The sequence below is a fragment of the Juglans microcarpa x Juglans regia genome, chromosome 2D (genome assembly GCF_004785595.1).
Source record: "Juglans microcarpa x Juglans regia isolate MS1-56 chromosome 2D, Jm3101_v1.0, whole genome shotgun sequence".
Lineage (NCBI taxonomy): Eukaryota > Viridiplantae > Streptophyta > Magnoliopsida > Fagales > Juglandaceae > Juglans > Juglans microcarpa x Juglans regia.
Genome location: NC_054596.1, coordinates 13105648 through 13129341, shown reverse-complemented (window position 1 = coordinate 13129341; position 23694 = coordinate 13105648). Strand labels below are relative to the sequence as shown.

The following is a 23694-nucleotide window of genomic DNA, read 5'->3' as shown; positions in this document are numbered from 1 at the left end:
GAGGAATTTGAAGAAATCACTTCCTGTCCGCTATGCTCCTTACCAGAATCAGGAACTGAAAGAATCGGGTAATAATGTTCAGACCCAAACAATGAATCTCTTCCACATGAATCCAACTACTGAGGTGGCAGGGTCCTCACTACCACCAATGAGTCCATGAGGCTTATAGCATGGAATTGCCGAGGTATAGCTTGACCTCGTGCAATCAGATCCCTAAGGGCCATCATCAGGGTTCATAACCCTGAAGTCATATTTCTTTTTGAAACTTTACTTTCTCCTAATGAAACTGTTTGTATCGTAAATTTGCTGGAGTTTTCATTTTTTGTGCATGCTCCCCCTACTGGAAAATTGGGGGGAGGGGGGGACTTTTGTTATTGTATCGATCTGGTATCGATACTGAACTTGTGACTATTTCTAGTAATATTATCTATGTGTTGGTTTATTCTGATCCCATCCACACACCTTGGCTCTTAAACTTAGTATATTGTCATGCCCTTTCTAGCAAAAAACAAAAATTTTGAGATCGATTTAGCCTTTTAATAGAATCCTTCTCTAGCCATTCCTTGGTAGTGGGAGATTTCAATTCAATTTTGTCCCAATTAGAAAAGCTAGGTGGTAAACATTTTGCCCAAGCTTCTAATCCGAAAGGCCTTCAATTATTTATGAATAGATTTGACTTTACTGATCTTGGTTCCATTGGACCAAAGTATACCTGGTCCAATAATAGTCAGAGGCATAATCTGATCAAGGAGAGACTTGATAGGGGAATTGCAAACCTATCTTAGGTTGATCTCTTCCCCCAAGCAACTATTTCTACCCTCAATAGAATCTCTTCCGACCATGCTCCTATTTTTCTGGATACCTCCAATAGAAACTAGTTCCCTAAATCTTTTAAATTTGAAGAATTCTGGCTTCGTGATCCGTCAATCTTTAAGACCATAAAAAAGCTTGGAATTCTCAATTTATTGGGACCCATTCATTCATTCTTTCAAAAAAGCCCAAATTTACAGAAAAAGCTCTTAGACCCTAGAATCTCAAATGCTTTGGACATATTCAAACCCAAATAAAAAATCCATCAAAAGCTCTTTCTTCTATACAAGGGCGAGACTTAATCTCTTCTTCTAATCAGTAGGAGTTTGATTTGCGAGAAAATCTGAATGGGTTGCTTTTAAGGGAAGAGAGTTTATGGAGGCAGAAATCCAGGGTTACTTGGCTCATTACCATTGATTTGAACAAAAAATTCTTCCATGCCTCAACTTCTATCAGACGTAGAAGAAACAACATTGAGTGTCTCAAATTAAATGGACTTCTGATCACTCGGTTATCATTGAAAAAATCGATCACTTCAAAAATACTTTCATCTCCTCAAATCCTACTCCCCAGGTAGGATCGGAACACTTATTCCCTTGGAAGGTTACTAATACCGAGAATGATTTCTTGTGCAAAATTCCCACTGATGAGGAAATCACCCTAGTTGTCAAAAAACTTCATTCTTTGAACTTCTTTGAAGGCCCCTGGTCCTGATGGTTTTACTGGATTATTCTATAAAATTTTCTAGAAAATTATAAAAAAGTACCTGATTGCTACTGTTAAGAGTTTGTTCATCCATGACAAACTTCTCAAAGAACTCAATCATACCAACCTGGTTTTGATTCCCAAAGTTGATAATCCAAATGATGTCAGTCAGTTTAGACCTATTAGATTCTCTAATGTTTGCTATAAGATTATAGCAAAAATCCTTGCTAATAGACTTAAATCCATTCTTCCAAACATCATATCTCCATGTCAATTTGCTTTCATCCCGGGTCGAATCATCCAAGAAAATACAATTCTCGCTCAAGAAATCTTCCATTTAATGAAAAAAAGGAAAAGCAGAATTGGTTCCATGGCCATAAAAATTTATATGGCCAAAGCCTTTGGTTCCACAGAATGGTCATTCCTTTTTGCTGCCCTTTACCAGGTTGGTTTCAAAAATCAATGGATCAATTGGATCAAAGAATGCATATCAACAGTATCCTATTCGATCATTATTAATGGGTCTCCCCACAGATTCTTTCAACCTTCTAGGGGTTTAAGACAAGGAGATCCTCTATCTCCGTTCCTTTTTATCTTAGGAACTGAAGTGCTCTCTAGACTCATTGCCAAAAAGGAAAACCTCAACCTTTTAAAAGGCATCAAATTGTCAAGGAATGGACCTTTATCTCTCACCTTCTGTTTGCGGATGATTTATTTTTCTTTGGTTTTGCTTCTATCCAAACTGTACAAGCGTTTGAAGATTGCATTGATGCCTATAATTCTTGGTCTGGGCAAAGTATTAACCAAAAAAAATCATCCCATCACTTCAGTAGGAATATCACCATGGACTCTATTAACATTGTTAAAAATTATTTTGAGTTCAGACTCTCTCCCCCTAATTCTAAATATTTGGGATTACCTCTCTTAAGTGGGATTGACAAGAAAAATCTCTTTACAGAAATCATTGGAAGGATTCAAACAAAACTTCAAGGTTGGAAAACTAAAATTCTCTTTCAAGCCTCTAAAACTGTCCTAATAAGAGCCGCTGCTAGTTCAATTCCCTCTAAAACTCTCACAAGCAATCTGCTCCCTCTATCCATGTCTATGTAGAATGAGTCTTCAAAACCTATACACAGCATTCAAGAGCTTGGGCAGCAAAAAACATTCTGATTGGAGAAAATGAAGTGAGACATCGTACTGGATATCATCTCATTACCTTTGATGTGGCGATTAGCAAAAAAGGATCCATCCTTGCATCCATTTGCTGGAAAGATAATGGAGAAGTATTATTTGTCAAATCAGACTTTATTAATAATGTCAATCCAAATCAAGGAGAAGCAAGTGCAGCTCTTATGGCCATCAAGGAAGCTAAAAGACTAAAGCTGGAAGAGATAGTGCTGGAAGGAGATTCAAAAGTGACCATCCAAGCAATTTCAAATTCCTCTCCTGTTCAAGAATGGATTTTGAGCCCCATCATAAATGACATTAGACACCATTTAAGCTCATTCAAAGAATGAACAGTGAAGAAAATTTATCGATCAAAAAATCGATGCGCGCATAACCTTGCCCAATGGGCAGCAGCAACGCAAGCCTTCGAAAACATCTCCTTAATCCAAATTCTAGCATCCTAACTGCAATTGCACAGTGGAAAGGACCCACTTGTATCTAAGTAGTTTTTGTAGTTTCTGAAACTCCAATTATATATCAGACTCTTTATGTTTTAATATATCTTTAGTAACTTGCGAAAAAAAAAAAAAAAAAAAAACTTTAACAAGCAGACCATAGGACAAATAGCCCAACAAGCTGGGATTCTGTCTACTCGGTCTTACTTCGGTTCTCTAATTCAAGACTATAATTTGATGAAACACAGGGCAGCTCCCCACAATCATACTGTATAAAATTAAATATTCTAGTGAAGAGAAGCCTATAGAAAATCACATCCCTGAAGAATTTCATCCACCATCCAGATCCATCTTGTTGTACCCACCCTGATAGATACGAGCCCGTGATCAAGGTAGCGGCACGCCACCTCCTCTCCTTAGTATATCTTACCAAGGCTCCAGCCAACGGATCTCCAGCAACAAGTCTTTTGTTTCGGATAATTGAGTTCCCAATGTGTCTGCCTAAAACAACGGCATCTTCCAATGCTGCGCAACCACCTTGTCCTAGGTCTGGTGTCATAGGATGCATGGCATCACCTGCCACCGTAACATTCCCTTTGGTCAAGTTTCCGAATATCAGGTCTGTTATGAGGTGGCTTGAATTCTGATTGAACAGTGCAAGTGTCGTAGGTTCGCTCGAGCGGAGGTTCACTCAACTCGAGCGAGTTCAGGCAGAGAGCTTCGCTCGACTCTCGCACAACTGTTGGCTTGAGCGAAGTGCAGAATATCTACGTTCGCTCGACACTCGCTCGACGTTCGCTCGAGCCAATGTTCACAAAAGTGAATTCTCACTTTTCTTATAAATATCAAACGGCGCCTCTCTCATTGTTAAGACTTCAGAATTCATTTGTCATTTGTTTTAGTGTTTTCTTGAGAGAGAAGTCTAGAGAGAGTTTTGAGAGATAACTTTCTTGTGAAGTTTTGTTGTATTGATTTGTACTCCATCTCTGTTGATAGTGAAATCTTCGATACCGACTCCACCAGTGGACGTAGGCTCGTTTTGAGTCGAACCACTTAATTCTTGGTGTTCATTCTGTGTGATTGTCATCAATTTCTTTCATTTTTTTAGTTCCGCTACTATACTTCGCGTTAGTCCTAGCTACACTTATTCCCAACAAACTGGTATCAGAGCTTGGCTCAGGATCTGGAGGGATGGCTATGGCTAAGTTCGAAGTGGAGAAATTTGACGGTCAGAACAGTTTCAGTCTATGGCGCATCAAGATGAAGGCTTTACTGCGACAACAGGGCTTGTCAAAAGTATTAGAAGTCTCGGTATCTGAAGATTCTCCGGCTCCTTCGAAAGAAGAAGAAGAAAAGGTACACAGTACTATTCTTTTGTCACTATCTGATGGAGTTTTAAGAGAGGTTGCTGATGAGGAGACTGCAACTGGTCTCTGGTCGGCACTTGAGAATCTGTACATGAAGAGATCTCTCACTAACCGGTTGTATTTGAAACAACGGTTATACACTCTCAAAATGAAGGAAGGTACTCTTATTTCTGAACACCTAGATGAATTTAATAAAATCATTATGGATCTGAGGAACATAGATATTAAGCTTGAAGAAGAAGATCAAGCGTTAATTATTTTATGTTCATTACCCACATCTTTTGAGAACTTTGTAAATTCCATGTTGTATGGTAGAAATACAATTTCCTTGGTAGATGTAAAGTCTGCTTTGAATTCTAAGGAGTTGAGGAATAAATTGAGTGTGAAGAACACTAATGAACAAGCTAGTGGCTTGTTTGTTAAGGGGTCCTCAAGCAGGGGTAGATCGAATGACAGGGGTTCAGAAAAGAATAAGGGGAAATCCAGGGGCAGTTCACAAACAACGTTTAGTAAGAAAAACGTCAAATGTCATTACTGCCATAAGTTTGGTCACTACAAGAACGAGTGTCCAAAATTGAAAAACAGGGAGGACGGCACTAGTTCATCTAATGCCGTTAGTGTTGCTGATGATAGGTCTAACGACCTAGATCTTGTTCTAGCAATAAGCGACTCCAATAGTCGCTTTAGTGACAAGTGGGTTTTGGACTCAGCTTGCACTTTCCATATGTGTCCCAAGAGGGACTGGTTCACTAACTATGAATCGGTCAACGGAGGTTCTGTTTTGTTAGGGAATGATATGGGTTGTAAAATTGCTGGAATTGGTTCAGTCAGAATCAAGATGTTTGATGGAATTGTCCGGACATTGTCTAATGTTCGACATATTCCAGAGTTGAAAAAGAATCTCATTTCTTTGGGTACTCTTGATTCTCTAGACTATAAGTACACTGGTGAAGGTGGAGCTATCAGAGTCAGTAAGGGCTCTATGGTTGTGATGAAAGGAGATAAGACAAATGGTCTTTATTTCCTTCAGGGCTCTACAGTGACAGGTGCAGCTGCAGTGTCAGTGTCAGATGATCTAGATTCAGATGTCACTCGTTTGTGGCATATGCGTTTGGGTCATATGAGTGAAAAGGGAATGTCAATTCTGAGTAAGCAGGGTTTGTTATGTAATCAGAAGATAGGGAAACTGGATTTTTGTGAGCACTGTGTGTTTGGCAAACAGTGCAGGGTTCAGTTCTCTACAGGGGTTCACAGAACCAAAAGTTCTGTGGACTACATTCATTCTGATCTTTGGGGCCCATCTTCCGTCCCGTCAAAAGGTGGAGCTCAATACTTGCTTACGTTCATTGATGATTTCTCTCGGAAGGTTTGGGTCTACTTTTTGAAGCAGAAGAGTGATGTATCTGTCAACTTCAAACAGTGGAAAGCTTTGATTGAAAATCAGACGGGCAAGAAAATCAAGCGACTTCGCACTGACAATGGTATGGAGTTCTGCGGAGGTGAGTTTGATGAATTCTGCAGAAATGAGGGTATTGCCAGACATCGTACAGTTAGACATACTCCACAGCAAAACGGGGTAGCTGAACGGATGAACAAGACCCTTTTGGAGAGAGCTCGCAGCATGCTTTCTAATGCAAGCTTGGCTAAGGATTTCTGGGCCGAAGCAATCAACACGGCCTGTTACTTGATCAATCGCTCTCCAGCCACAGCGATTGGTTTGAAGACTACGAATGAGGTATGGTCTGATACTCCTACTGATTATTCAAATTTGAAAATTTTTGGTTGTCCTGCATATTTCCATGTTAATGATGGAAAACTTGAGCCAAGGGCAAAGAAGGGCATATTCATTGGATATGCCAGTGGGGTGAAGGGATTCAGGTTGTGGTGTACTGATCCTAAATCACCCAAGTTTGTAATCAGTAGGGATGTCACTTTTGATGAAAAGTCCATGCTTAGTCCGAGGAAGGAGAATTCTGAGTCTACAGGACAAGAACAGGATGTTAGAAAGCAGGTGGAGTTTCAGGTGGAAGCATCACAAGGGCTGCCCAACGGCGCCCAAGATCATGCTTTTGAAGATGAGCATGATTCCGATTCAAGTAGCGGCGCACAAGGTGAGCAAGACTACAGTATAGCGACTGGTAGACAGAGGAGGCAGATTAGACCACCTCAGAGGTATGCTCATGCAGATATGGTTATGTATGCTCTTACTATGGCAGAGAATATTGTTGGTCAGGAACCTTCCAGTTATTCAGAAGATGTCAAGAGCGTAGAATCTGCACAGTGGTGCGCAGCTATGACTGAAGAGATTGAGTCTCTTCACAAAAACCAAACATGGGATTTGGTTCTGTTGCCAAAGAAGGTAAAGACTGTTGGCTGTAAATGGGTTTTCAAAAGAAAAGAGGGAATCCAGGGTGACACAGATGCAAGGTACAAGGCACGCTTAGTTGCTAAGGGCTTCAGTCAGAGAGAAGGCATCGACTTCACTGAAGTCTTCTCTCCAGTGGTGAAACACAGTTCGATCAGATTGCTACTAGCTTTAGTAGCATTGTATGACTTAGAGCTACAGCAACTCGATGTTAAAACAGCGTTCTTACATGGTGAACTTGAAGAAACCATTTACATGCATCAGCCAGAGGGATTCATTGTTGAAAACAAGGAAGATCAAGTGTGCAGATTGAAGAAGTCTTTATATGGTTTGAAGCAGTCGCCAAGGCAATGGTATAAGCGGTTTGATTCCTTTATGATTGATCATGGTTATTTGAGAAGTAACTATGATAGTTGTGTTTATCATAAGGAATTATCTGATAAGTCTTTCATTTATTTGCTATTATATGTTGATGATATGCTTATTGCTGCTAGAAGCATATTTGACATAGGGTTGTTAAAGACCCAACTCAGAAATGAGTTTGAAATGAAAGACTTAGGTGCTGCAAAGAAGATTTTGGGAATGGAAATCTTCAGAGATAGGAAAGCTGGAAAGTTGTACTTGTCCCAGGGAAAGTACATTGAGAAAGTGCTTCAGAGATTTGGAATGTTTGATTCCAAACCAGTAAGTACACCACTTGCTACGCACTTTAAGCTTTCAGCTTGCCTATCTCCTCAGACAACTAAAGAGGAACAGTTTATGGCTAGTGTTCCTTATTCAAGTGCAGTTGGCAGCATCATGTATGCAATGGTTTGCACCCGCCCAGACATTTCACAGGCAGTGAGCGTAGTTAGCAGGTATATGGCTAACCCAGGTAAGACTCATTGGCAGGCTGTGAAATGGATACTCAGGTATCTGAGGGGAACCCTGAACTTTGGGTTAATATTTGATAGAGATGTCGATCTCAGTTCCAAAGTTACTGGTTTTGTTGATTCAGATTATGCTGGAGACTTAGATAAAAGAAGATCATTGACAGGTTATGTTTTCACTCTGTGTGGGTCAGCTATCAGTTGGAAAGCAACACTGCAATCCACTGTTGCTTTATCAACTACCGAGGCAGAGTACATGGCAGCAGCAGAGGCTGTTAAGGAGGCCATTTGGTTGAAAGGCTTGGTCAATGATTTGGGTTTACAACAAGCTAGGATCTCAGTATTCTGTGACAGTCAGAGTGCAATACATTTGACCAAAAATCAAATGTATCATGAAAGAACGAAGCACATTGATGTCAGGTACCATTTTCTCAGAGAGATTGTTATAGAGGGTGCTATACAGATTCTGAAGATTGCTACTACAGAAAATCCAGCAGATATGATGACTAAGCCAGTTGCAGTATACAAGTTCAAACTTTGTTTGGACCTGATTGGCGTTCGCATTTTGTTATTCCCGTAAGGGATTTGGTGGTGGGGATTGGTTTTGTGGTCGGAGGTTTTTTGTGTTTTGGCAGAGTTCAAGCCAAGGTGGAGATTTGTTATGAGGTGGCTTGAATTCTGATTGAACAGTGCAAGTGTCGTAGGTTCGCTCGAGCGGAGGTTCACTCAGCTCGAGCGAATTCAGACAGAGAGCTTCGCTCAACATTCGCTCGACATTCAGCTCGAGCGAATTCAGACAGAGAGCTTCGCTCAAGTATCGCTCGACATTCAGCTCGAGCAATATCCAAGTCAGAGAGTTTCGCTCGACACTCGCTCGACACCCAGCTCGAGCGAGTTCAGGCAGAGAGCTTCGCTCGACTCTCGCACAACTGTTGGCTTGAGCGAAGTGCAGAATATCTACGTTCGCTCGACACTCGCTCGACGTTCGCTCGAGCCAATGTTCACAAAAGTGAATTCTCACTTTTCTTATAAATATCAAACGGCGCCTCTCTCATTGTTAAGACTTCAGAATTCATTTGTCATTTGTTTTAGTGTTTTCTTGAGAGAGAAGTCTAGAGAGAGTTTTGAGAGATAACTTCCTTGTGAAGTTTTGTTGTATTGATTTGTACTCCATCTCTGTTGATAGTGAAATCTTCGATACCGACCCCACCAGTGGACGTAGGCTCGTTTTGAGTCGAACCACTTAATTCTTGGTGTTCATTCTGTGTGATTGTCATCAATTTCTTTCGTTTTTTTAGTTCCGCTACTATACTTTGCGTTAGTCCTAGCTACACTTATTCCCAACAAGGTCCCATGGAAACCTAAACATCAGTGGAGCCCCTGTAAGAGTAGAGATATCTGAATGCTTTACAACCCTCAAGTACATTGGGGGAAAATCCTTGGCAAGATTGTCAGTAACTTCTCTTTTTATCATCTCGGGGTCATGTGCGATGTGATCTTCTCCTGGAATGATAAAAGATTTCCACTTTTTTGTCATTTATAAGTGTCAAAGAGCTATAAATCTTGCTGCAATAATAAAATATATTGGTATCCATGAAGTGTAGGCTTCTTTCGCTTAAAAGGTGGGGTAGCCTACTTGACTTATACATACATACATATATATGGTAGGTAAAAAAGGCAAACCTTTTGAGGAAAATTTGCAGACGAGAAACCAGTAGATCTCCTTATCATTGAGAGGAGCGAAACCAGCCCGTTTGCCGATTGTTACAAATTGTTGGAATTCATAGTTCAATCCATGGCCATCGGGAAATACAGCCAATCCACGCACTGCCCTGCGGCCGGAGTTGACTGGCGCACTGAGTCCTAACCAACTTGCCACAACCGAGTGTACCCCATCACACCCTATAAGAGCCTGCCATATTCAGAATGGAAAAACGATCAAATCAAAGAATTTCAAAGAAGATGTACAATCGAAATGGGAATATTGTACATAATGAGAAGTGGGCTAGCTTCAACATGAGCCTATTACATTTCATTCCTATGTACCTTTGCTTTGATGCTAGCTCCATCCTCCATATGAATGATCGCAAATGATGAGCCTTCTTGTGTTTGGTTTTCAATGGACTTGAGCTTAGAAGAGAAACGGATGGAGTCAATTGGCACTTCTTCTGCCAGAGCTTCCAGTAAGGCTTTACGATGTACTACTCTAAGTCCATGTTGACCCCTGCATCACCACAGACTGTACGTTCAGCATAAAGAAAAAGCCTGCTGAAGTTGCGTATGTGAGAAGATGGATCTATATGAAAAAGAAAAGAACAAAATCATGTGCAGCAAGAACATTAAAGATAGGGTTCAAGTAGCATACTTGAAAGAATTTGCCGGGAAATAGGCCTCCTGAATTGCTCCAGTATCAAGATTTGTTATCTTCGTCCTACAATAACAAAAAGAATGGAAAATTGAAAAGTGGATATATATGTACATAAACTGTACGTGCATGTATGTCTCTCTTCATACAGAGCATCCTTGAAACGATTCATTACTTTCATTCTAGCATGTCAGATAGAAAAAATTACCCAAAATTCCATACATCCACTGAAGAATTTACTAAAAGTTCCGGACAAAATAAAATTGAAAATACAAATGTTTGAAATGGAAAGAAAAAAAATTGAAGGTTGTACGAAATTACTTAGTGACGGGGGTAGAAGTAGCGGTGAGCTTGGTGCCTACGCTGAGGGCATGAAGGGCAAGCCAAGCATTTGGGGTAAGACCCAAGGACATACCTGTCGGTCTTAACCCTTCGGATTTCTCTAGCACCAACGCTCCAACCCCTACTCTCTTCAAAGCTACCGCTGTTGCCAAACCTGCTATACCTCCTCCCACTATCACCACATCCTGTTCTTCCCTCTCTCTGTCTGTGATCTGTCTGTCTGTTTTTCAGTGAATTATGCATGTGGACATGGATGTCTGTATGCTGTTCTATATATATAGATATATGTATTCGATACCAACCCCAATGTGTAACAAGATCATGGAAAAAAACTGGTTTTGTTTTTCGTCAAAACTTGCGGGCGAATTTCATTTTTATTTTAAATTTTTGTTATTGACTTCTCTCGGTCTGTGACATTTTGACCTGTACATCGTGAAAGTTAAAAAAATTAAGTACGGAAAGCGAAATACATTCTAGATATTTTGAATTGATAATATTTAGATATTATGAATACTTTAATTATAAAAAAATATATAAAAATAATCTTATAAATTGATGTGATTTATTGTGATTTGTCAAATTATAAAATTATTTTTATTATAAAATAGATTTATCAGAATAGATGAAAGTATATCAGTTTGTGAAATTATATTTTTATTATAAAACCTTTGTTGTTATTGTTGTTGCAGCTCCCAACATTTTTTTTATTCTTTCTAAATAAAGCGTTGAATTAAGAAAAAGTTAAAAAATAAATGCTGATTTAATAAAACTAGAAAGACATAAATATTCAACTTAGCTTTGGATCCAAGGAATTTTAAGAAATATTAATACAAAAATAATTACTAATTTTACTCGGGAAAGAGAAGGTACCCGGCCTTTCTTGTAACAATTTCAAAAATGACATGCAGAGGTTGTTTGGAAAAGAAGGAAAAGCAAAAAGGACAGACAAAACATGAATAAAAAAGATTAAAAAATTAATTCTGTTGTACAGCATAGGTAGCTGGATAAAAGGGCTAAATATATATAAATTAATATTTATATATATTATACAAAATATATAAAAATTAATTTAATATATTATACAAAATATTTATATATATATATAAGTTTTATATATAATATATAATTATATATTATATTTTTATATATAATATATATAATTATATATCATATATGAAATAATTTCATATTATAATTTATAAATTATAACATAAAATGTTAATTTTAAATATGAACATTTGTAATTTGTTTGATCATATGTTATTAATATAATTATATATACGATAATGTTATTATAATTTATAAAATAAAAGTTTAATCTTAAAAATAAAAATTTAATTGATCATATGCTTTAAACATAATATATATATATATATATATCTATTAAATTATTAATAACATTTTATCATAAGAAGTAACACTTTATTATATATTCTTTACATTTAAAAAAAACTGAAAAACCGGACCAGAAACTGGTAAAACCGGAGGTACCAATTTAGGAGGGTAACCGGGGCGTAATCGGTTTTGAAAAATACAAAACCTGTACATACCGGTTCGGTCCTAGATTTTGTCCAAAACCGGACCGAACTAGACCGGTTACACCCCTATAAATTGCTGACGTGTTTTGATATGATATGTTAGATTGTAAAAATACTTTTATCATAAAGTAGATATAACATTTCATATAAAATCACATCAATTTATAGATTTTCGTTAATGGAATCTTTTTATGGTTATAGCAGTTCTTTTCATTATTATATTCCTATCTAGCTACCTTTTGTCTTGGAGTGAAAGAGTACTCGTCTTACCAAATGCATTCAGGACGTCAAGGTCAATTTGGTGACAAGAGGAGTAATTAAGTTGAAAAACTCTAAACCCAGGCATACGGGGGGAAGGTCGCGCGCACGACAACCTATGTGCACTAATAAAACGCTGCGTTTAGTTGAAGACAAAAATCGCGATGATGAACCCCTCCTCCATTGAAATGGTTCGTTTTGAACATTCCTAATTCCCTAATTCCATCTCTCTACTCGAGACTCCCCTGCCCTCCCTCTGGTCGAGTCCCCTTCCCATTATAGAACCCTAACCCTAAGCTCCATGTGACCCTTCCTCTCTGTGTCTGAGGATTTCGCTTTCTCTTTAATTTGGTCCTAAGTAACTCACTACTCCAATCTTAGTCCATTTATATTTCTATTCCACTTAATTTTATTTTTTTATTTTAGAATATTTTTCATCCTTGGTACTATTTTTCCTTTCGTTTCATTTGATTTTTTGTTTGATTGTATGTATTCTTGTTCGCGTCGAGGGTTGTTTTAAAATGTAGATTGGTTGTGATGCCTTAGAATTTTTTTTTGCTTTTCCTCATTGTTATTAGCGACTCATTGCGGGGTATTCTAGTTTTCTTTTTGATATAGTAGGTTTTTAGCTCTCATTCTCCGCTTGGTTGAATGAAAAGAAAAGAAATCAAGCAAGGAAATTATAAGTCATTTTTTTCCTTTTATGTTGTTTGTAGGTTTGGTTTGATTTCGCAAGAAAATGAGAACCCAAGTCAACTAAGACTCTATAGATGTAGGGTTTTGTTAGTTGGGTCCCAAATAACTCAGTCTGATGCATGGTTTTACTTAAAACATTGTTTTCTATTCAGTTAAACATTGTATGGAGCATTAGAAATTGTTCTTTTGGAATCATTTCACCTCAGTATTGTGCTTTAGGTTTTCATAAGAATTTGAAGAGTCTATTTCAAAATGCAAAAGATGTAGTTTCTTGTCATCTTTAAGTATTCCTCATCTCTTATGAAGGGCCTCCATTCGGGTTTAGAATGATAGAGGGAAAAGAAGTGAAATGAAAAAATGGGTTTTCTTCAGCAATCATTGTTCCTTATTTTGTCTAGCTTGTCCATAAGCCTCGTAATAACGCCATTTGCATGATTATTTTATCCATAATAATATCAAATTTAGTTCATTTGTTTCAAAATTGGAGTACACACTACAACAAAAATTGGTTTTTGGGACGATTTTTGTTTAGAACGAAATAAAAATCGTCCCAAAAAATGAGATGTAGGGACGAAATTCACAGTTTGTTAAAAAAAAAAATTGAAACATGTTCGAATGTGGTAATAGTTCGTATATGTAGGAACGATAAATTTCATCCCTAATAAAATAACAGTTCGAATGTGGTAAAGAAATTGGCGAGTTAAGAACGGGAAATTGATTTTTCGTTCGAACATACCGCTTTACTGTTTGAACATGTAGATCATCAATGTTCGAACGTGGATAACAGAATTCAAATGGTTATTTTTCGTTTGAGTGGTATATATGTTGTTTGAATGCTAACATTAATTTTAATTAAAGAATATATAATAGAAATTAACACTTAATTTATATAAAAAAATATTTAATTCATAATTAATTAAATTTACCAAACATATTGTCCATACCAAAAACAAAAGAAAATATAAATTAAAAATACAAAATACTAAGATCCTAACTCTTTACACACATCCTCGACTAAAGTTAGGTGGGTCTCTAGCTGTGTCAGTCGAGTACAGATCGTGTGCTGAGTTTCAGACAGGAGATCAATCTCCATAGGTAACTTAGAGAAGGCAGTCCGGATCTCTGTGCTTACTGCAGCAACAATCTGCGAAGTCTGTACGTGGATCTATGCACGCATTATATCAGCAATCTGGCCAGGAGTGACAGTGCATAAGGCCTCGGGCTATGTGAATATCTCATCGGCTGATACTCCATGATCTGTCGGGTGTGCATCTCTGACTTGAGTATCGATCGGCTCCTCCCTAGGAGCATGATGATGAAGTCTCGAGTGCCCCATGCTTCGTGACAGGGTGGAGGAGTTGATTGGTCCAATCGACTCCCGTACATACTTGGCAATATCTAGCAAGACCCCTGCCTGTAGTAGAAATCGCGTGATGAGGATCCCAAAAGGCAAAATATATCTCGTAACGTAGGATCCCTCTGATTGAATCCTACTGAATATATAGTCCACTATGTTGATAGGCACCATAAAAGCGATCCGTATCATAAACTTCGTCCGATCAATGCCAACCTCTGTCCTGTGCTGCCTCGGATCAATATTGTTGGCAATGATCAAGTTCATGATCTTGAAGAAAGAAGATAAATCAACATGTTTGATACTCTTCATCTCATCATAGGGAGGAACATCTGGACCAATAACCACTATTTGACCTCATGATCTGCGAGGCCGTCGATCTCATCTCTAGCAGAGCCCTCATCCTCAGTCGTCTCCCATCAGTTGTAGACTCCCAGGGCACTACGTTCGAATATGCAGTTCGCAAACATTAGATGTTGATGAAATCAACAAGTTTGCTGAAAATATAAATGTTGCTCCCCGTATAGTGATCAGATATGCATCATCAGCATCTCGACTGGAGCCACGATGTTGATGTCGATGTCGATGTCAATGTATGTATGAGGTGGAACGTCTCATCCCAGTGGTCTAGAATTGGTGTCCAACTGCACTCCACAAAGACGGACGCCAAGGAATGCCTCCCCCAAAGAAGATCTTGAAAGTCAAAGATCTTCACCCGACGCTCCAATAACACTTTCTAGCCTGTAAATGTATCACCACTAGTACTAGCGGAAGTATTTGGCCTTGATTTGCTACGCTTCATTCCCATAGAAGACACTTTCAACTTGAAATATAAATAACAAAATTAAGAAAATGAGTTATAAAATATCAAATATAAAACAATCACAAAATTATATAATGACTAAAATAATTTAAAATTGTTTTACTTTTAAGCGTTCGATCGAATTACAAGGCGTTCTAATGCCATAATGCAATTTAAATTAACCTTTCGCACAATGTTGTATACGTTCGAACGGAAACAAAAGTGTTCAAATGGTTTTCCAACCGTTTGAAATTAAAACATGTCAGTAATACGTTCGAATGCGTTAGAACGTCATTTTTATGTTTGAACGTCATCTTAATAAATGGTCAAGCGGTATCCTAACCATTCGAGATTCTGACACTTGAGCTCTATCCGTTCGAACGGAATCTGGATCGAGCTCAACAATGGCTGAGTCAACTCAGTGGCTATTGAAACGAATGGAATCCACCGATTCGTTTCGTTTCTTCCACAAATAATACACACACAAGGTCGAAAATTGCATAGAAGCATTCCGACCTTGTGTTTTCTAGCCCTAAGAACAGAGTAAATTACCTTCAGGAAATCGACTCCAGCCGAGTGGATCAGGAGACGAATGGGAGGGAAAATCGACTCCAACCCACTTTGATTAGGAAACGGGTCGACGATGATGAAGAACAAAGCCTTAGGGTGTCAGAAAAATGAGACTTTTTTCACTGGTGTGGACTCGACATAAACTGATGAAGATGCCGATTAGTGGGTTTTCGATGGGGTGGAGTCGCGTACATTGCTTACGCTCGAATCACTGGACTGGAGCAGTGCCAATGTTAGTGGTTTCATTTGGTGGAAGTTGATCCCTAGCAATTTTGAGTGGGCGGCGATTAATTTGCAGCTAGAGAGAAATGAAGAAGGAGAAAGTTGGGGACGACGAAGGGGGAAATCAGATAAATTTTTGGGGTTTTGGCGCCGTGTACTTTAAAAGCACTATTGTAGCAAAATTGTGCGTCAGCATAAGGTTTTCACCTTTTGCGGCAGTTAAATTTGCCGCACTTATCATAAAAATCGCCGCAAAAGTAAAAATATATTTTGCAGCGAATTTTTAGCGCTGCAAATGTGTTTAAAATCGCGGCAAAAGGTAAATCTAAAAACGCGCCCCTTCGAAGCAGCGTCGACCCAAAAATCGCCGTGAATAATTGCCTATTGCGGTGATATTATTTGCAGTAGACAAAAAATCGTCACTATAGACCTTTTTTCTTGTAGTGCGTGTTGGGATCCAACATCATATCTTCGATGTTAAAATTTGACCCAATGGTATTATTTAATGAGTCAGTTCGCTATTATCAATGGTAGCCAATGTAGAATTCAACCATGTATTAAACGGCCAACAGCATTAACTACACGTGAATATTCTAATGTTATTAAAAAGGTCGGTCTATTCGAGTTAACATTCGTAAATTACAGTAGAATATTCTTAAAGATTACGAAAGAATATATTCACATGTAAGCATTCTGAGTATCTAAGTCGGACATTGACTTCAAGTCTTCCTTAATATCAAAGACAGCAATTATTTGGTGGGTTAAAAGGCATCCGCCCCTTTCCTTTCGATCGGTCCTGTGATCTCCAACGATGATCAATTGGAGATATTATTGTAATGTCCTAAAATTGCTAATCGACCTCTGATATATTTCTCTCGCTAGGTAGGCAAAACTATGATATTATTTTAACTATTATTTATCATTTTTGTAACCATCATCCTTCCATTTTTTTTTTCATCAAATGATTTGTAAATAATTAAAAAATAACAAATACCTTTTCAATAGAAAAACTCTTGTTACAGGCGATTTTGTGCACCCGCTTGTGCACGAAAATGACATGGCAAATTAAAACGCTGTGTTTTGGTGTGGGACTGAGACAACCCTTCTCCACTTCTGAACCACGCCGAATGCCCCATAGCCGAACCCTTCTCTCGGTTTCTTCCTTCCTTCCTTCTTTCCTTCTTTCTTTCTCTCGGTTTCTTTTTTTCCTTCCTTCCTTTTATAATAGCTAGGGTCTAATGTGATGGAATAATGTCAATGAAGAATGAAATTGTCATAAGTATGTCATGTATTGAGTATCGTCTTGCCTACTTCGAGGGAGCCTTCTCTGTTAAAAACTGTTAAGCACAGAAAGTGAAAATGAGAAGAAACTGATTCTCATTTATTCCTTTGATTATACAAGGGTCATATATATATATACACACACACACACACACACACACACACACACATTACAAAAGCCAGAAAAGTAAAAAGCTACTGAAAAAAATAACTTCTGATTATCTACACAATTACAAGCATCAATTCAGAACTTTTATGGACAATATGGTAGATGTAGCTTTATGCATCGTGTCCCTCATACTTCTTTGTGTGCAACCATGCATTTCCTTAGCTAAAGTCTTCTTTTATGTGCCATCTCTTGTCTCCTTTTTGTTGTTGTTGTTATCTTTTTCTTTCCATGTATTGCAGCATACTTTATCAGCTTTATGCATCTCTTAAGTGCTGCAGTGTATTTCAGGTATGCTTTGGCTGTTGTCCTCGTGTAGAACCAGATTGCATTTTACTTTGTTAGATTGTATTATGTAAGACTCCCCGTCAAGATGGGTATATATGTTAACAATTTCCATCTTGGATAGTAGGAATTGAAATGTAGAAGTTGGTAAGGCCTTAGTGAAAATATCTGCCAACTGAAATTTTGAGGACACGTGCATTGTTAGAGAGAAGCAGATTGTGCATTGTTAGAGAGAAAGCAGATTCTTTCATGAAAAATTGGATTCTTTGTAATGTAGATGGCTGCTTGGTTATCACATTAGAGGGAAGCAGATTATGCATGGTCAACATTAAATTCCCTTAGCAAACCAAGAAGCCACATGATCTCACAACTTGTAGATGCTAGTGCCCTATATTCTGCCTCAGCTGAAGATCTAGAAACTGTTGCTTGTTTTTTAGATTTTCAGCTTATTAGTGAGTCTCCAATGAATATACAAAACCCTGTGACAGATCTTCTTGTCTCGAGGCAGGCAGCCCAATCAGAATCACTATAGGCCCTTAGATGTAAAGCTGATTTGGATGACAAGAAAATGCCTTGACCTATGGATCCTTTAAGGTACTTGAGAATCCTATAGGCTGAGTGCATATGAGATTGTGAGGGTTTGTCCATGAACTGGCTTAGAACACTTATAGCATAGGTGATGTTGAGTCTGGTGATGGGTAAGTAAATTAACCTTCCAATGAGTCTTCTATAAGTTGTAGGATCTTGGAGGATTTCTTCTGTGGCGTGGCTCAATTTATGGTTCAGTTCAATAGGTGTGGAAACTGTCTTTGTGCCAAGTAGACATGAATCTTCTAATATCTCGAGGGTGTACTTCCTTTGACAAAGGTTAATTCCAAGTGAGGACCTAGCAACTTCCAATCCTAGGAAATACTTGAGGGGTCCAAGGTCCTTAATTCTGAACTTGCTGTAAAGGTAAGATTTGAGTGAATCAACTTCTTCTTGACAGTCACTTCTAACTATGATGTCATCTACATAGACTAAGAATGCTATAAATCCATTGGGACTAACCTTAGTGAACAAAGAATAGTCAGATTTTGATTGATGAAATCCAACGACAGCGAGTGAATTTGAAAACTTTGAGAACCATTGCCTAGATGCTTGCTTAAGTCCATAGAGAGACTTATTTAATTTGCATACCAAGTTCTCCCCCTCAATCTGCTTACTCTTGATGTGATAACCTGGAGGTAATTGCATATAGATGTCCTTATCAAGGTCTCCATGGAGAAAGGCATTGTAAACATCCATTTGAGTGAGGGACCAGTTTTTAATGGCTGCTATGGCAAGGAAAACTCAAACTGTGGTGAGCTTTGCAATTGGACTGAAAGTCTCTTGGAAGTCAAAGCCTTCTTTTTTAGTGTAGCCTTTCGCCATAAGTCTAGCTTTGTACCTTTCAAAAGATCCATCTGATTTCAACTTGGTCTTATAAACATATCTGCACCCAATTGCAGTTTTGTTGGGAGGTAAGGTGGTGATAGTCCATGTGTTGTTTTCTTCTAGAGCATAGAGTTCAGCTTTCATGGCATCTTGCCAATGCTTAAACCTGACAGCTTCATTGTAGGATTGAGATTCATGAAGTAATGAAAGTGAAACAGAAAATGATTGGTTAGAGGGAGAGAGATTTTTGTAAGTTATGTAATCATGAAGGGGGTGGATTGTGGAGGAGGGAAGGAAGGGATGAGATGATGCAAGCTGGCAATGATATTGATGAAGATAAGTAGGTTGGTTCCTATTTCTAGTGGACCTTCGAAGTGGGAAAGGGTCTGGATGACGTGAGGGGGTAGGTGAAGGAAGTGTAGGAGCAGTAGGTGAGGGAGGGGTGGAGGGGTCAGTTGGTGAAGAAAGTTCTTCATCAGCTAGTGAAGAAGGTTTTGATGAAGAAGGTTCTTCACTAGTGTGTGATTGAGTGAGAGTTTGAGAAGTTTGGGGAAAGGAGAAGATGTCATCTGGTGGTGCAGGAGGAAGGACCAATTTATTAGGGAAGGAGGACAGGTCATTGTCTGAAGGGAACCAAATTTGAAGGAGAAAATGGATTCATGAAAAATGACATTTCGAAAGATGAAGGTAGAGTGAGATTCAATGTCATATAGCTTATAACCTTTGACATTAGCAAGTTATCCTAAGAAAATGCAAGGTTTAGCTCTATGTTCAAATTTGGTTCTGTTTTGATTGAGAGTGCTAGCATAAGATAGACAACCAAAGACCCTAAGGTGAGAATCTGAAGGTGGTGATGAGAAAATCATCTCATGTGGGGACATATTGGAGAGGAGAGGTGTGGGGATTCTGTTAATGATATAGGCTTCTGTTAAGATAACATCTCCCCAAAATTGGATTGGCAATGATGTTTGAAAGAGAAGGGCTCGGGCAACATTCAAGAGATGTTGGTGTTTTCTCTCAACAACACCATTTTGTTGAGGGGTATACATACATGATGTTTGATGAATGATGCCATATGTTTTGTAAAAATCAGTCATAGCAAATTCAAGTCCATTGTCAGTTCTGATTTGCTTAATGATTTTGTTGAATTGGATTTGTATGAGATGGAAGAAAGATTGCAGGAGAGATCTTGTGTCTGATTTTTGTCTCATTAGGAAAACCCAAGTAACTCTAGAATAATCATCCACAATGGTTAAAAAATAATGAAATCCTTGAAGGGAAGCATGGGAGTATGGACCCCATATATCACAATGGATTAAATCAAAAGGAAATGACCTACTTGAAATACTTGAAGGGAATGAAAGTTGTTTCTGTTTAGCCAAATGACAAACTGTACAATGAAATTTTTCTTTGGACTTTACATTAGGTACATTAGAATGAATTGAGTTCATTCTTTGGGAGGATAAATGTCCTAATCTGCAGTGCCATAAGTCAAAATCTTGATGTACAATTGCTTGGTTGACTCAAGTTAGACAAGATGGGCTTGAAGATGGAATATTGGTGTTGTCTGGTGGTGAAGACAATAGGTAATAGAGATGCTGGACTTTAGCAAGTCCAATCGTCATCCATGAAGAGAGGACCTGAATGAAAAAAAGATTATTTAAGAAAAAAAGACAAGTGTCTGGCCTTTGAGTGAGTTTACTGACTGAGATGAGATTGAAAGTAAATGAGAGAACACACAGGACATCAGTAAGAAGGAGAGAGTGTGAAATTTTAACAGTGCCTATGTGTGTTAGTTGAGCTTTTGTACCATTTGGAAGTTGTATAAAAGCTTGAATGCAGCAGGAAGAATTAGTAAAAAATGAGGTGGAGCACACCAAGTGATTAGTGGCTCCTGTGTCCATGATCCATGGTGTGTCATGAAAGGTATCATGCTGATCTTGTGAAAGAGCAGTGAATTTATCATGACTTGTGACATTGAAAAGAGAGTGATTATGAGAGATGCTAGGACTGGAAAAATAGTGATGATTACCTGCTAGATTGGAGTGAGATGTTGTTGAAGGGGCAAGTTCTGAGATAATTGGTGAGGGATGCACATGTGGTGGCATGAGTAGTTTATTGTGTCCTGAGGTCTGCTGAGGGAATTGAGTATTGACAAGAGCCATGAGGTATTGTGCTTGGCTTGAGAGAGGTTTAACTGAGAAGTACTTGGTGCAGGAGATGCATGGCCTGCAGCAACAGTTTGATCCATAATGGAACCCTCAAGGGTAACCTGGTTTGCAGAGTGAGCAACAAGTTTTCCAAAACCATTTCCAAACTTAGATTTGGTGAATTTGAAAGTGGGTGGAAACCCTATTAATTTGTAGCATTTCTTCTTTGTGTGTCCCATCTTCCCACAATGTCCACAAACAAAATCTGTTTTTCTCCTTTTTCTTTGAGAAATTTTGATAAGCAAGCAAGGCAGATGGTTCTGTGGTAGGAACAACTATGTTTCTTGCTTGCCTTTGCCTCTCTTCTTGTAAAATAAGTGAGAAGGTCTTATCTAGAGAAGGCAAGGGGCTCAACAAGATAATTTGCCCTCTAACAGCATCATAGCTATCCTTTAAACCCATTAAAAATTTGAAAACATAGTCCCTTTGCTGAACTTCACCAATATTCTTTAAAGCATCACATGTACATAAACCACAAGAGTAACAAGGAAGTGGTCTATAGCTATGCAGTTATTCCCAAATGGCATTAAGTTGGGTGAAGTAGTCACTTACAGAAACATGCCCTTGAACTATGCCACTAAGTTTGTGTTGAAGGTGATATATCCTAGCTTCATCAGGCTGTGCAAAACGCTCTTTGAGTTTATCCCATGCCTGTTTAGCTGAAGTCATGAAGAACACATTAGAGGCTATGTCCTTGGAAACTGAATTCAAGATCCAAGCAAGCAGGATGTTGTTGCATCGTAACCAAGATACATAAGAAGGATCTGCAAGGTCAGGAGTGAAGATGGTGCCATCCAAGAAACCTGACTTATTCTTGATTGAAATGAAGAGAAGGAAATATCTGCTCAAAAAAATGTAGTTGAAGCCAGTTAAGGGTGGTGAAACAATGACAGTGTTTGCATTGTCACTGTGATGTGGATCTTCTGTAGGAGAAGAAGAAGAGGAAGATGAGGAGGCCATAGGTTTAATGAAATATAATCGAGAAGGTATTGCAGGAAATTACTCCTGCTCTGATACTTCTTGGAAACTGATTCTCATTTATTCCTTTGATTATACAAGAGTCATATATATATATACATTACAAAAGGCAGAAAAGTAAAAAGCTACTAAAAAAAATAACTTTTGATTATCTACACAATTACAAGCATCAATTCAGAACTTTTGTGGACAATATGGTAGAGGCAGTTTTATGCATCCTGTCCCTCATACTTCTTTGTGTGCAACCATGCATTTCCTTAGCTGAAGTCTTCTTTTATGTGCCATCTCTTATCTCCCTTTTGTTGTTGCTGCTACTATATTTTTCCTTCCATGTACTGCAACATGCTTTATCAGTTTTATACATCTCTTGAGTGCTGCAGTGTATTTTAGATATACTTTGGCTACTGTCTTCGTGTAGAACCAGAATGCATTTTATTTTGTTACATTGTATTATGCAAGATCCTCCAATTGAGCAAACACTTACACGAATATTCTGGATGATCATTCCATTACTAGCTACTTGGCTTATATAATAAAGCAGGTAAAAATATGAAAGTATCCTTACTAATATAATAAAAAAGTACCCTTAGTCTTCTTTGTCTTCATCTTTTAGCCCTTCTTGCCGTCAACACTTTACCTTTACCTTTACAGCCCCGCACGTCTCACTACCCTGTCTCTTCAAGTGTTCCCTCACGATGGCGTGTAACACTTTATCTCGGTTTCTCTCCCTCTCTCTGCTTCTATTTTCTTTTTCGACTGCTTTGCGTAGGAACCTGAGCAGATATATCGGAATTCAAATTCCCAAAATTGAAAACCTTTTCGGGGATTGTCTCCGAAGGGCATTTGAAGATTGGAGTGATCTCTGTCTATAGCTCGCTCGAGTGACAACGGAATCAAAATGTCATACGCTTTTTTTTTTTTAGGAAGAGGACGTAACCCCAATTTTATTTTATTGATAGCCCTCACTTTTTGCAGAGGAAAACTGTGATTACAAGAAGATACCTGGGTGTTACAATTTAGGTAAATAAGCATAACCCAGGTAATTCGGAGCCGAAAATTCCAACCAAAATACAAATTACCCATAAATTCAGAAACAAGGACCAAAACCAGTAAGAAAAATAGAACAAAGAACCAAGTGCACGTAAAAAGGCCAAAGAAAAACCAGAAATCCTAATCACAATGCATATAAGGAATACCAATTATGTCCATCCTAAGAAGACCTCTTAACTGACTAGGGAGATTATCACATTCAGCAGACCACTCCATATCTAAGCCTGCCCTCAGCACCCCTCTTAGCAAGAAAATCAGCCACAACATTCCCTTCACAATAGATGTGACTTACACGATAGTCCATGTAGTCGAGATAGGAGAATAATTAATCCCAGTACTCCTCCAGATACCAAATATTACATTCACCTTTAATAATCTAATTAACAAGAAGCTGAGAGTCCATCTCAATCTCAACCATAGAAA

At 38.3% G+C, this 23694-nt stretch overlaps 1 protein-coding gene across 1 annotated transcript; it reads right to left on the bottom strand.

Moving 5' to 3' along the window:
* Positions 1–3297: 3297 nt before the first annotated feature.
* Positions 3298–18904, bottom strand: LOC121249279 (monooxygenase 2-like). The gene is made up of 7 exons (XM_041147990.1): positions 18091–18904; positions 10425–10665; positions 10104–10169; positions 9785–9962; positions 9422–9650; positions 9071–9241; positions 3298–3758 (listed from the first exon to the last, which is right to left on the bottom strand). The coding sequence occupies exons 1-7, from the start codon at positions 18902–18904 to the stop codon at positions 3331–3333; spliced, it is 2127 nt and encodes a 708-aa protein (XP_041003924.1). The 3' UTR covers positions 3298–3330.
* Between the last annotated feature and the right edge of the window lie 4790 nt (positions 18905–23694).